Source organism: Astatotilapia calliptera, chromosome 10, assembly GCF_900246225.1.
Source record: "Astatotilapia calliptera chromosome 10, fAstCal1.2, whole genome shotgun sequence".
NCBI classification, from domain to species: domain Eukaryota; kingdom Metazoa; phylum Chordata; class Actinopteri; order Cichliformes; family Cichlidae; genus Astatotilapia; species Astatotilapia calliptera.
Window position 1 is genome coordinate 22,237,914 of NC_039311.1, and position 13,457 is coordinate 22,251,370.

Below are 13,457 nucleotides of genomic sequence, written 5' to 3' on the forward strand. Positions count from 1 at the left end.
AAGTAACCAGTAATACAAAGTCTAATTGCTTTAATATAAACAATTTCTTATTAAAAGGCCTTGACAAATATTAAATTGGTCTTACATTGTTATTATGTTGTATTGTTTCCTGTGGGATAGACCTTTGTTCTTGTCCAAAAAGTATTTTAAAAAGCTTCAAACTAAACTAGAGATGCAATGATCAACCAGACAGGAATTGATATTGGCAGATTTTTAAGCATTCTTGGCCCTGACCCGCTGGTTAGCCTCATGTATAACCAGTTGCTAGCTGATCGCTTTCATGCATGCACAACATCCACACAGTACTGCCGTTAAGTAGACACAAACACACACACTTGTAGCCACATGCTATGTTGTTAGCGTGAAAGCTCTTCCCTCTGAGTTAAGATGAACACCACAAACGAGATTGTAAGAACAAACTTAATCAAATACTTAAATTGCTTTCATTCAGCTGAACACAAACATTTGAAAGAAGCCAACAAAGGTTAAGTGGCTAAAACTATCCAGAACTTAGAGTCAGCCACCAGCCAGCAGCCTCAGAAACAGCCTCAGTATGAGCATAAGCATAGGTAACTATCAGACCAAGTGACATGAAACATCTTCTGGACCTAAAAACTAAGTCAAAAGAGTCAAAAGATGCTGAAAAAACTGACAGATCCCATTGTTTGCTGTTGCCTCTGTGTGGAAACTAACCAGTCTATTTATTGACATTACTATTTCTTATTAAATGAACTGAAGCATACTGAGACCCAGCTGTTGCAGCAGCAACCCTATTTCAGCTAAAGAGGCTCTGCCTTTGCAAGCTCTGATCTCTTCCCCTCATCTCCTCTTTGAGCCTCTCTCTCACATGTATACACACATGCAGTACACTCTACCTTTCCCTCATAATCTCTTTCATTATTGCTGCCTTTTTTCACCTCTTGTGCCATTTCCTCTTCCAACTTCCTACTGTATTTCTTATCCATGCTCTACTCTTGTACATCCTCGTTCTTTGTTTCTTCTTGTGGATGGTCTCTTTCTTTCTCAGAGGGATTGGCACAAACATAGCTGTGCTTCAAATAATTTATTTGCTCTTTCCGCCCTCTTCTCCTCAAGAGACCTTTTGCTAAGCTGCCGAAAGGGAATATGATCTTAATTCACCTATCTGCTTAAGTGAAGGTGAAAGGAAGTGGGTCTTCTTGTGCTCTAAAAAAAGGATAAAACATAGTAAATTGTATGCATGGTTGCAGACAAAGTCATTACTCTTACTCTCCATCAGCTGTTTGAAATGGGGAGCATTTGTCAGGTCTTCAAGTGAAGTATCCTTTATTCATGGAGCGTGTTAATGTTTTATTTCCCAGCAGATGAAGAAAAAGAAAAAAAAACAGGAGGGAGGGAAGAGAGGGAGAGGAAAATTATATGCTCATATTTCATAAATGGAGATTAAAGTGCCAGCTGGTACTAGCTTTCCTGATTTCCACCAAAAAAAAAACCAACAACCCAAAAACAATAACAACAAAAAAAAAAAAACGGTGAATTGAGCGTTATCTTTTTCGAAAATCTCCTTCAGCTCAGCCTCAGCTCACAGTAACAGATTAAAGGATGGGAGGAGGTTTGTGCTGTGAACACGATAGACTGTTTACAAGCAAGTCTGTTCCAAAAAGATCACTAATTGGCTGTTTGTGTATTTAATTCACAAGTGTTCTGTAGAATTTAAAAAAAAATAGAAGGAGGAAGGAGAAAGCAGCACATTCAGGAAATCTGAGGCAGACTGAGAGACAAGAAGAAGGTGATGAAAGACAAAGAAAAGAGGCAGAGAGAGAGAAAAAGATGACATTATTTTTCTTTTGCAACAATCTCTGAATGTTTCTGACTCTGTGAATTATTCATCACCAGTAATTGTGATGTGAGTTTTTAGCGCTGACTGGCTGCTTCTCGTGTCTGCTCGCCGCTCTCCCAGAGTCCGGGAACTCGTCATGGCCAACTTTGTTAACCGGGTAACAGTCGGCATTTATTGTTGAATAAAGAATGAACGTCTCTCTTCTCAACTGTTGGTGCACGCCAAATATTGTTTACACATGTGGATAAACTAGAGCACAGACACACACACACACGCACACCTGTCTCTTTCTCGCACTTGTCAGAGCTGCTTGCCGTTAACAGGAAGACGAAAGGGTGGATGAGAGATGCAGCAGTTTGTTGGATTGGAGCAGTTAGTCTCTGTGGATCAAGTTGGGCTTTCAATTCACGTTCAAAGGCAGCGGCTGTCTGACTCGCTCTTCAGTTGCTGGTGGGCGTGGGTGCTGAGAACTGAGGGATTCTGACACTGTGTGAATCTGTGGTCGCGTGCATATTTCTGCACACAAACTGTGCATATCTGTGTTCATGTGTGTATTGCTTGTTGGGCGAGTGTGGGATGTAGCTGAGCTGAGGGCTTTCTGGGGCTTCCAGAGCTCCTCCACTCTCCTTTGTGACAGAGGGGGAGCGGCACGAGCTCATACAGCTCCCCGCTTTTATTCCAGAGGGGAGAAGCTACTAAAGCGGCCGAGCCATGAAAGAGCCTGTTATTAAACTGCTAGCAGAAAACTAGTACCGCCAATTTCGCTGTAGAAGCTATGAATCGCTTTCTTTTTAACGTGGAAAACAGCAAGATTTAAAGGTTTCATAGCAACAAATTTTGCATTTTGTTCAAAGTTTAACAAAAAACTAAAAGGAAAAGTCATGATGCCAGGGCTGGGTGTGTAGTGATTTTAAGGTTTTGCCCCTTAAAATAGTGATTTTCATTATTTCACGTTAAATGGACTAACCGACTGTTAAATAATCAAGAAGATAATGGTCAAGTTAAATTGTAACAATGTATTTGCTATGTGGCTTTAAATGTTTGATTTGGCTTCATTCTTTAGATCTTCCTGCAAATTAACAATACAATAAATACAACAATGAAGTCATAGTCACAGGATGTGCGTGTGGGCTAATTTTAGACCGACTGCTTAGTGTTTTTGTCATCGCATGTGGCAGATTGTTTGCCACTTTTACCGCAACATGTCAGAACAAGTCTGGCTTTCTTCCCCTAAAATCCCCCCAGGAGCCCTTACTGCTTCACAGTTCACATGTAAGCAGGTGTGCTTCTGTCTTGTTGGTTTCGGCATGTGTATTATTACATGTGCTTTTTTAATGGTCTGACCTGTGTGTGGGTGTGAGTGTGCGCACAAGCCTCTGTTCTCAGGTGTGTTGGCCTGGTCGAGTATCAGCGTGGTGTCGTATGACCGGGTACAGGGCTCAGTTACTCCTATGCCTCTCATAGCATGCTGTAATGAGGCCATTAGATCCTGCTAATAGCTTGTAGGGTCAGTCAACTGAGAGAAAAGCTAAGGGGATCAGCTTTCCCTGGCCCTTCATCAAATTCCTCACTCAAAGGAGCCCAAAATTTTGGTCACTTTTTCTGTTTCACACTTTATCCCTTTAATCCTACTTGTTTAATTTGCTCTTTGTTCCTTTCTTACTTCATTTTCCCCTAGCTTCCTATATTTCTTCCTATTTCTTATTCATACCACACTCTCTCATTCGTCCTTTGCTTCATTTTCTCTGTTTATCCATACAGAATATCAATGATCTATGCATTCTGTGTTTTCTTAAATCGCCACTGTTCCTGCTGTTTCTCCAGATTTAATACTCTAGCTCTTTAATTGCATGCCTCATTTTTTTTTTTAGCTTTTATGACTTAAACACTCTTTTAGTGTGGCTATTAGACCTCAAACTATTTCTTCAAATTTAGCACTTTTATCCCCTATATTTAAATTTGTATACAGGACTTTAGATATAAACTTAATATCTCTGTGCAGAGCGTCACAGCTGTCAAACTATATGTAAACTGTCATGATACATGCTTTACTTTTTACTTTGGCTGAGAGAATTTATTTAAAAAACATCTTGTTCATATAAGCAACAATTCTGCAGTACTCCAGCAGTGACAAACAATGGCTGATGATTACAAGTTTTTATCTCACAGTTTAGTGGTTGTCAGTGCAAGAACGAAATATATTAGTTTTTTCCCCCCCTGCAATTTCCATTATAGAAAGGAAAGGAAACAACTATAGCTCTTTCATCCCTTTTGCTGTGGATTAAGGTGTAACTTAACCAAGCAGTCCAGTCGTCACACAGTCCTGGTGTGGCTAAGGCTAAAACAGACACATGTGTTTTTTAGCACTAATAGGTGCTGCATTGCAGTTATCCTGGCTAATGCACACCTGACAAACAGCTAGCTGAAATGACCGGGTGAGATGTCTCATGTCCTCTGCAATGAAATTGGATTTTAGGCCATAGTGACCAGATACCTCACATCCAGATCACTGGAAACAAAATAATGGGAATTATTTTTCAAAATCCCAAGAATACTCAATGGGCTTCCACTACTCCAACTGTGATTATGTGGTCATAAAAACAAGGTAAACGGCAGAGTAAACATTCTCTGATTTAGTGCTGAGTCAAGGAAAAATAAAACTGTGAATACTAACACTGCTTTTTCCCCTAGACAACATTAGTGCAGAGCCGTCTGACCTCCTTTTGATTATGTGTGATTGAATTTATGTCAGCTGCTGTGAAAGAAAACTAGCATTTAATTCATGGGTCTTTCAACTGAATGCAAATTAGAATTGGTCAATGGGTTTTTTAATCCCTAGGTTTATAAAAATATTGGCACTTCTTTTGCAAAAGCACTTTTATAAAGGGTTCAGCCCAACCAGTGTGTGGGACAATTCATTCTTTTGTTATATTTTAAACAAGAATATGTTATGTTATTAGCTTAGTTCCCTTTAGCTTGTCTAAAACTGTGACTTGAAGGTGAGTTGAAGAGTTTTAAGTAATCAGCAGAAATCCCTGTAATTGCAACTGTAGCTGGATGGATGGGTGGATTCTATGGATCATGTGAGTTTTTGAAAATACAATGGGAATATTTTCAAGTCAAAACTTGCTGTTTGCTTGCTCATTTATGTCGACTGCCAAAAGACAAAGTCATTCGTGGTCATCATGGTCATCACCTCTATCTCAGCAGCTCGGCTTTTACCATGCACCAACTCCTAATGAGACTTGCCGCTTTGCTTTATCTCTTAAGCCAGGTGTGTCGGCCCCTGCTGCTTCCTGTGGCATCACAATGACAGCTTGGACTTTAGCAGTAAAAGATGCTCCCTTGTTCTCACTTGCAGTGTGCTTTTTTAGCGGCGACACATGCCCCTCCTCTCCCCCTCAGTGCCAGCCTTTGAGGCAAATGTCAGCTAATTAAGGGTTACACGGTCGACCTTTCTTACCCCCGCCTGGGCCTGTGCCACTCGATCTGCCAGAGAGCCAAGTCTAATGCTACAGGTTCTCCTTGTCTCCAAGAGTGTTCAACACACACAGACACAAATGCACACAAAGCCACACAGAGAGCCCAGGTCAGTGTGGCCTTTGATATGCTAAGTCCTGCTGTGCTCCTATATGCAAAAGACATAATTAGATGAGACACTAGGGATGGGTATCGAAAACCGGTTCTTGTTGAGAACCGATTCCCACTGTTTCAATTCCTTGGAATTGTTTGCCATTTTTGCAAACGATTCCCTTATCGATTCCAGTTGCCCCGAATGACGTCACCACGTTGCGGAGCGTCATTTACCTGGCAGGAAACACGGCGCGTAAGCGGCTCAAACGCTCAAAAGTTTACGAGAACGGATGACAACAGGCCAACTTGCAATACTTGCATAGTAGATACTTAATTTAAGGGAGGAAACACTACGAATATGCAAAAGCATTTGTTCACAAAACACGTGATGACCTTAAATGAATGTCATGTTTTTAATTCCGCTCCGGACTCGTGAATCTCAACGCAGCAGCAGCGGTAACGTTTGCACGTCCTCTCCCGTTAATGCGGCAGGTAAATCATCAACTAACAGTGCATATTATGTTAGCGCGATCTGCCTTATTACAAAACCTGCCAGTCTGGCTCAGATGCTGGCAGTTCTCGCTGCAGTCTACCGGTAGCGTCTCCTTTCAGGCCAGGATAGACGAATGTCACCGAGCAGTGACTAAGTTTGTGGTAAAAGGCTTGAACCATTTGCCACAGCAGATGCCCCCAATTTTAGGTAAGTGAATGTGTTTAATTGTAGGCAGGGACATTACTGGATATTCTTGTGTAATTGCTACAGAATAATTTATGTTATGCTTTGTTATTGCTACAGAAGAATATTTATTTTATTATTTTACATTTACAATTTTTTTTCCTGGGGACCCGGTGACACCCCATTGAAGAGCTGTAGGCTGTGGATCTCTTAAGATCTCACTGTTGGGTTTGTAAGGCCATGTTACTCCTAAATTTCTATCTTGTTCAAAGAGAAGATATAAAACAAAGTTCTAAGCTAATCGACCTTAGTGTTCTCCTTTTTTAAAAAGAATCGATAAGAGAATAGATAAAGAATCGAATCGTTAAACAGAATCGAAAATGGAATCGGAATCGTGAAAATCTTATCAATACCCATCCCTATGAGACACCCACTAAAAGTGAGGATGCGCAACCCAATATGTGTAAGGTATTATTCAAACACTGATAAAACTTCATTTAGCATGGACTACTACTATACTGTTTCTGTCTCACATTATGAAATAAACCCATAGCCTGATTACAGATCACATTTTTACATGAAAAACACTCAGGTCAATTGATTGTGTTATCATGATCCGATTTAATGCAAACACAATATGCTCCTCTTAGATGTCTTCATTCAGTAAAGTTGATGTCAGAACGAATGCTGCTAGATCATCAAGCAACAGTGGAACATTTGAGGAGGGCTCTGAATATTGAATATCATTGCTCCAGTTCAAAGCATTTTAGAGCAGTGGTGATATGTTCCAGAGACAAGAGAACAGAGTGAAGTTGAGAACACAATGTACCCTTCCAGTCTTTGAATCCAGTCTGCAGCCACACCGGCACATCAGTCTCACACAGGGAGGATGGTAATTAGCAGAATATGACACTGTGCGCCACTTTTAAGTTTGTGCTTTTGTGTGTGCCTGAAGAGTTTTAGGTTTCAGTGTGTTTGCTAGAAGGCACCAAGGTGAAAAGGTGAAATGCAAAGAAGTGTGTAAGCACATAGGATATTAGGAGTAGTCCCAGTGGAGCAGACAGAGTCATGGTATGGAAAAGACAGATGACGGTGTCAAATACAGATAAATGAAAACAAGGAAAACTGGAGAATAACGATGCTTTGAACTTTAAAAATGGCCAGGAGGGAAATCATTGGACACTGAACTGTTCTTTGAAGTTGCTGATTGTCATCAGGGATCTTGGTATTGTTGCAGATGCTTTTGTCACTATAACAGTTTGGGAATCAGCAGTCAGTGTTTCTCTGTTCAAATTAATTTTCACCCTGACAGTTAACTTCCTGTAGTTCTATGGATTCTTTTTTTTTTAGTACACGTTACCGGTACTGAGTCCTCTTGTTTTCAATGAAGAGGAGAAAAGAACACACTATATTAAAAACATAAAACTAAAAATAGGAACAAAATCTCCTAGCAAAAATAATCTGTGTGATAAATGAATATTTTTTTCCAGTTAAAAAATAAAATAATAAGATAAATAAAATGTAACGAAATTGAAACTTTCACTGGAAGCAGATTCTTTCTTTCTTTTTATGTGCTTTATTTTATTTTTTGCTCATTAAATAATCTTTTAAATGCTTTGAATACCTCATAAGAGTAGAATAGGGCTATTTATATTTAAATTACAATTTAGATCTAATTCCACAAACATACATTGCTTCAGCAGGACAGTGAGGTGTTACTGTGGTGCTTCTTGATGATAAACATCCACCAGCCACTGTTGATTACACTTGTTAAGCTGCTTATTAACACAAATGTCTCATCGCTTGGCAGCAATTAAGTTTATCTGGGCATATAGAAATGTTTAAGACGACCTGCTGAGGTTCAAAGCGGGCTTCAGAATCGGGAAGAAAGGTGATTTAAGTGACTTTGAACACGGCATGTTTGTTTGTATTAGACAGGTTGGTGTTTTCCCACACAACCTTCTATAGTGTGTACAGAGAATATCTGAAAAAGAGAAAAATATCCAGCGAGCCACAGTTCTCTGACTGAAAATGCCTTGTTGATTCCAGAAGTCAGAGGAGATTGGCTAGACTGCTTCAAGCTAACAGGAAGGCTCAAATAGCCACTTGTTAAACCAAGGTATGAAGAATCTGTGAGCACACAGGTCAAACCTTGTAGCAGTTGGACAAGAGCACACTGAGCATCACTCCTGTCAACTAAGAAAATAATTCTGAGGCCACAGTTCACATAGGATCACCAGAATTGGACAATAGGTGATTGGAAAAACGGTGAGGAGTCTCGTGATCAGATCTCAGTTCAGTATGCCATCTTGGATGGGAGGTTTGCCTCATGGATGGCAAATTTGCAGCAACTCCATAGTCCAGTACTAATCAGCTATAAAGTGCCTAGTAAGTGCACGTTGGGTTAAAAAACATGTAAAAATGTCGCCCCCCCCCCCCCCCCCCCCCAAAAAAAAAACCAAAAAACAAAAAACGTGGTAGAAAATAGGAGAAAAACAAGGACATGGTGCGGAGAAGCTGTGACTTTTGAAAGGGTCTCGGCCCACACCTGCCACTCTTCTCAGGTTTCAGGTTTCTGCTCCCACAGTTTAACCTGACGCCCCCGTTCTCTCATAAATGGTTAAGATTCATTTGTGTTCATCACACAGCGAATGTAAGAGATCACCATTTTAAAGTTTCCTTATTAAATATTGTTTTTTGCTTAAGTGAAATGATTCAAAAGAACTGCATGCCAGTCAGCTGTACATTCACCTCCTTTTTTAAGCAGATATAAGGCCTTTTTAGGATAAAGAAGAGAAGAATTAAGTAATTAATATGAGTAATCTCAGCTCCTTGGCAGAGATGACAGTGCCACCTACAGAAACTCAAACGTCACCAGCAGCAAATAAGACATCAGAGTACCACCCACGCTGTTTTATTCACAGGTGAACTGCGGGAATTGCTATGCACACCAGAGCCTTGTGCGCTTATCACAGTGGATGACGCAACACACCAACGTTTCAGATTTCACAGATTACTACTTTAAAGAAGACGTTATCACACAATTCCCCTGATTGCACTAAAATGACAACAGCTTCAAAGTTATAGCCTTAGTTGGATAAAATGTTTAATGTGAATGTGAAAGCGTTCTTATAATTGTGATTTTGATGCATTTGAAACTCGTAAGCTTTCATTCTCCTGTTTGGATCTCGAGCATCATAGTCATTTTCTAAGGTGTCTGTTCAACAAGTAATCAGTACTTTGATCCACTGTTTATTTAAGAAACACTGTTTTTTTTTTTTATAATTTTGATTATTTTGGGGTTTGAAAATCCCAATCATGCTTCTTCTACAAATTGTGCTGCATATCTGCACAATCACTTTGTGATTTACAAACACAAATCTGATTCCGATTTGTGATATCCAAAGATTAATTTTACTGTATTCTCTGTGTCCCTTTTCAGAGACATCAAACCTGACAACATACTACTAGATGAACATGGTAAGATGCCCTGTTTCTTTATATTTTTTTATTAATTAATTAATTTCAGTGTCAGTGAATGAAATTTCCATCAAAAAGACTCACCGTTAAAAATTCAACACTTCAACTGCATCTAACTAAGAATTTCACCCAACTTCTAACCTCTGGGTTGCACAATTGCACAGATCAAAGTAGCTGCAATGCACAGAGACAGCTTTCACATTTACTGACTAGATAGGTCTTGCAACACAAAGCAGCACAAAGCGGGAAAAGGCCTCTTACCAGAGAAGGCCTGCACAAGTGAAATCTTATGTTTTGTCCAAACTGTCAGTTTGAGTTGGCTGAAGCTGTGTGACATTTAAGCAAAGCTTTTTTTCTTTCTCTCTGAACCATGGGATGAAATAAAATGGAGCGATGTAACGGGGAGTGGAAAACAAGGTTATATTCATCATGTCTTCTCCATGTGCGAAAAGAGAAACTTAGAATTCTTGTGTGTGTGTCAGAAGGATGGAATTATTGATAGAGTTTCATAACAGGTTTTAGTGTCAGCTCTCGATTCAGTAAGTAGACGATGTTTTATTATTCTGTATTCTTCACTGTGAAGAAAAGAATGGGAATTGTTCTTATGTAAGAACGGCAAAAATAAGCTTGAATTCCAAATGTTGTTATACGAGGGAAGACTCAGTCATGACACTATGACACACAGTCGCTTAAAGTTCAGGGATTTAATCTAGAAGCATAAGTAGATAGCTGCGAAAGAGTCCGGAGACAACATTTCAAATGCAGCATCGTCCAGGTGGATGTTATTGTGAGGTATATTCTTGACAAATGGGTTGCATAGTTGTGGATTGTGAGAACAGGTCCTACTAAAGGATATCAGGCTCTGGTGCCAACTTAGTGGATTTTTTCATCTGACACTTTGGTCAGATAATTCACCTGCTGAAGGCCAGTTTGTTGGGCTCTGGTAGTGCTCCTCCTGTTCCTCGTACAAAAAAGCAGATTCTGATCCTGCTGCTGGGTTGATGGTAAATGGCCTGTATTTGTATAGCGCTTTACTAGTCCCTAAGGACCCCAAAGCACTTTACACATTCAGTCATCAACCCATTCACACACAGGTGATGGCAAGCTACCACAGCCGCCCTGGGGCACACTGACGGAGGCGAGGCTGCCGGACATTGGCGCCACCGGGCCCTCTGACTACCACCAGCAGGCAACGGGTGAAGTGTCTTGCCCAAGAACACAATGACCGAGACTGTCGGAGCCAAGACTCGAACCGGCAACCTTCCAATTACAAGACAAACTGCCAACTCTCGAGCCACGATCACACGATGGCCTTTTGTGGCCCTGTCCAGCTCTCTATGTTTGAAAGCACCCATCTTTATATCTTCACCACTTTTTAAACTGTCCTTAGAGACACAACAAACCTTCTTGTGAAGAATGTGATGGGTGTGCAATTTTGAAAGATTTGGACTATCTGTGCAACCTGAACGGGCTACAGGTACCACTCGTACACAAGTAAAAACATGGCATTATTAACAAAAAACGATCTTATTTATGCATTAATTATATTTTTATTATTATATCATATTTATTTGCACTTGTCTTTTAAGGTCATGCTAGTTTGTTTGTCATATTCCTGTTTTCTCTGTTTCACCGTGTTACAATTGATGCAAATGCATCAATTGCTCTGCAGTAGGTTTTAAATCTAACTTAACAGGGACACGACTTTTAAGGTGTTTTTGTTGGTTATTATAGCAAAGGCCGTCTAGCAGTGCACTGCTGATATTTAAATCAGTGCATAACTAATTCACTAACTAGACTGGAGAATTATTTCCTTTGTTTTAAAAAGCCGCCTCACATCAAAGTGTCTGTTTTGTTCATATACTGCAGTGTAGTGCACACATGCACAGACACACACCCCTAAACTCCTTAGATATCAGAGGGCATGGGGCAGCTGCTCAAGAGAGCCAAAGGGATATGTGGGATGGCAGCCCTGCTGTCACAACAGGCAGACAAAGAAAGACAGACAGAGAAAGAGCGTGAGGCGAGGATACGACACAAAGGAGGAAAGTGATGAACACACATTTCTGAAAAGATTTATCAAAGGAGAAAAAATGCAACAGACAGACAGAGATGCATAAGGAAAGAACAGAGATAAAAGCGAAAAGCAGAGAGAAAGAGCATTTGAGGGAGGGGGGGGAGGCAGCATTGACAGCTCCTGCCTAATTTCCACAGGACAACAGACGTTCACTTGTGGTTCCTGCCTGTATGTGTGTGTGTCCTTTAAAACTCACTAAGCACTTCTCTCCTCGTCATGCATTCTGCCCACACTCTTGTTTTTTTGTCCCTGCATAGACCTTTAGTTTACCTCTTCACTGAAGTCTAAAGCAGCATGAGGTGTCAGAGGGGGGTAGCAAGCTGTTTGCTTCTGCATTTTGAAAGCTGGAATTGACCTGTGCTCCTGTATCCCTCTGGGAGCTGCTTCATATAGAGAAAAACAATTTACTCGTGCACATGTGACGTTGCTTTGTTAAACAGCATAGCGCTTAGGATGCTGAGTGAAGCTCCAGGAGGGCCAGGTCTATTTTATCCTCTGTGAGATTATATGCACCTTTCCTACGAAAACGAACACACAGCACATTAAAAGAATATTGTGATTGAAACCACGGGTCTCTTCTCCACGACTTAACAAACACTGATAATTGCATCTGCATACGTATGGCACGTCAGCTCACATCTGACTCATAAAAGGTAGCATGCGATCGTTCTGTTTTAGAGAAAGCAGGGAGCTTTCAAGCTAACACACACCTGCAAGCTAAAATAGTAATGACTTCCATGTGTGTGTCAACTAGCAATTTTCACAGCATGAAAAACTATCACTTGAAATTGAAATTGGTGTTCTGGAATACTGGCTTTTACCTTAATGAGGAACATTAATGATTAGTATGCTTGAGGTTACTTTAACAGTCTCTACATGTGTTGAGTGAAGGCAAAGCATGTCTTCATTAAAACAATTAGATATGCTTTATTTTTTCATTATTTCACCATTATGATTTGACAGCTCAAGTGCTTCTTGTTCATTGTGGTATTATGTGGCATAAATCAGATTGCACAACAGCGTTTCGGCACACGCGGGGATTTGAAAGGTGGAAAAGGTGGCACCTGATTGCAGAGTTTACACACACTGCGGTGAGACAACCCGACACCAATGTCACAAACAAAGATTATTACACTAGCGAGATACTGACTGAGAAAAGCTTATTTCAGCAGACTTCAATCCATGGTCTTTGTTTTGGCATTACCTCAACAACAGCTCACAGATCAAAAAGATTATGAATATTAACACATTAATTCCAAATATTTCTGATGCAGAACAAAATCCTTTTTGGCTCAAATGCTTTCAGTGTAATAATATTAATATAAAAAAGACTGAAACCAGGCACCAGTGCTGATTTAGTTGAGGCTCTAGTTTTATTAGGAAAAAAGAGAGATGCACTGTGTTATGCTGTTTAAATAACACTTAAGAATAAACTGTAGGGGTAGTTTTCTTTCAGTCCTCAGATGGGCATTGCAACTGAAAAGAGTCATTGGTTAAAAGTGTATTAATGAAGAAATCTCTGGTTGCTTACATCTCACATGTAGTGCACAATTTGCTGGATGATGTCACTTTTTGGGAAAAATTCAGACTTTATGCTGTATGGCCCTGCAGTAAGTGTTAATACATATAACTGTGGCTACAAAAATGGATCCAAGAAATTGATTTGGGTGCATGTTGTGAGGTATTGGTAATGAAAGCCATACTAAAAATAGAAGAGCTATGCAGCAGCAGGATATGGCCTAAGCAAAGCTTGACAGTTGTCGTGGTAATCCCATAAAACACATTAGATAACTAAGCCACCAGGCCTCCTGCTGAACCATTGTTCAGTGGCC

At 40.2% G+C, this 13,457-nt stretch overlaps 1 protein-coding gene across 2 annotated transcripts in view; it reads left to right on the top strand.

Annotated features, from left to right (window-relative positions):
- The window catches only part of stk32a (serine/threonine kinase 32A), a 67,886-nt gene that overhangs the window by 30,567 nt on the left and 23,862 nt on the right, over nt 1-13,457 (top strand). For both annotated transcript variants that reach the window (XM_026181893.1, XM_026181894.1), the window contains exon 6: nt 9,511-9,548. In XM_026181893.1, coding sequence (XP_026037678.1) covers nt 9,511-9,548 — 38 coding nt within the window. The remainder of the gene's footprint in view (nt 1-9,510; nt 9,549-13,457) is intronic.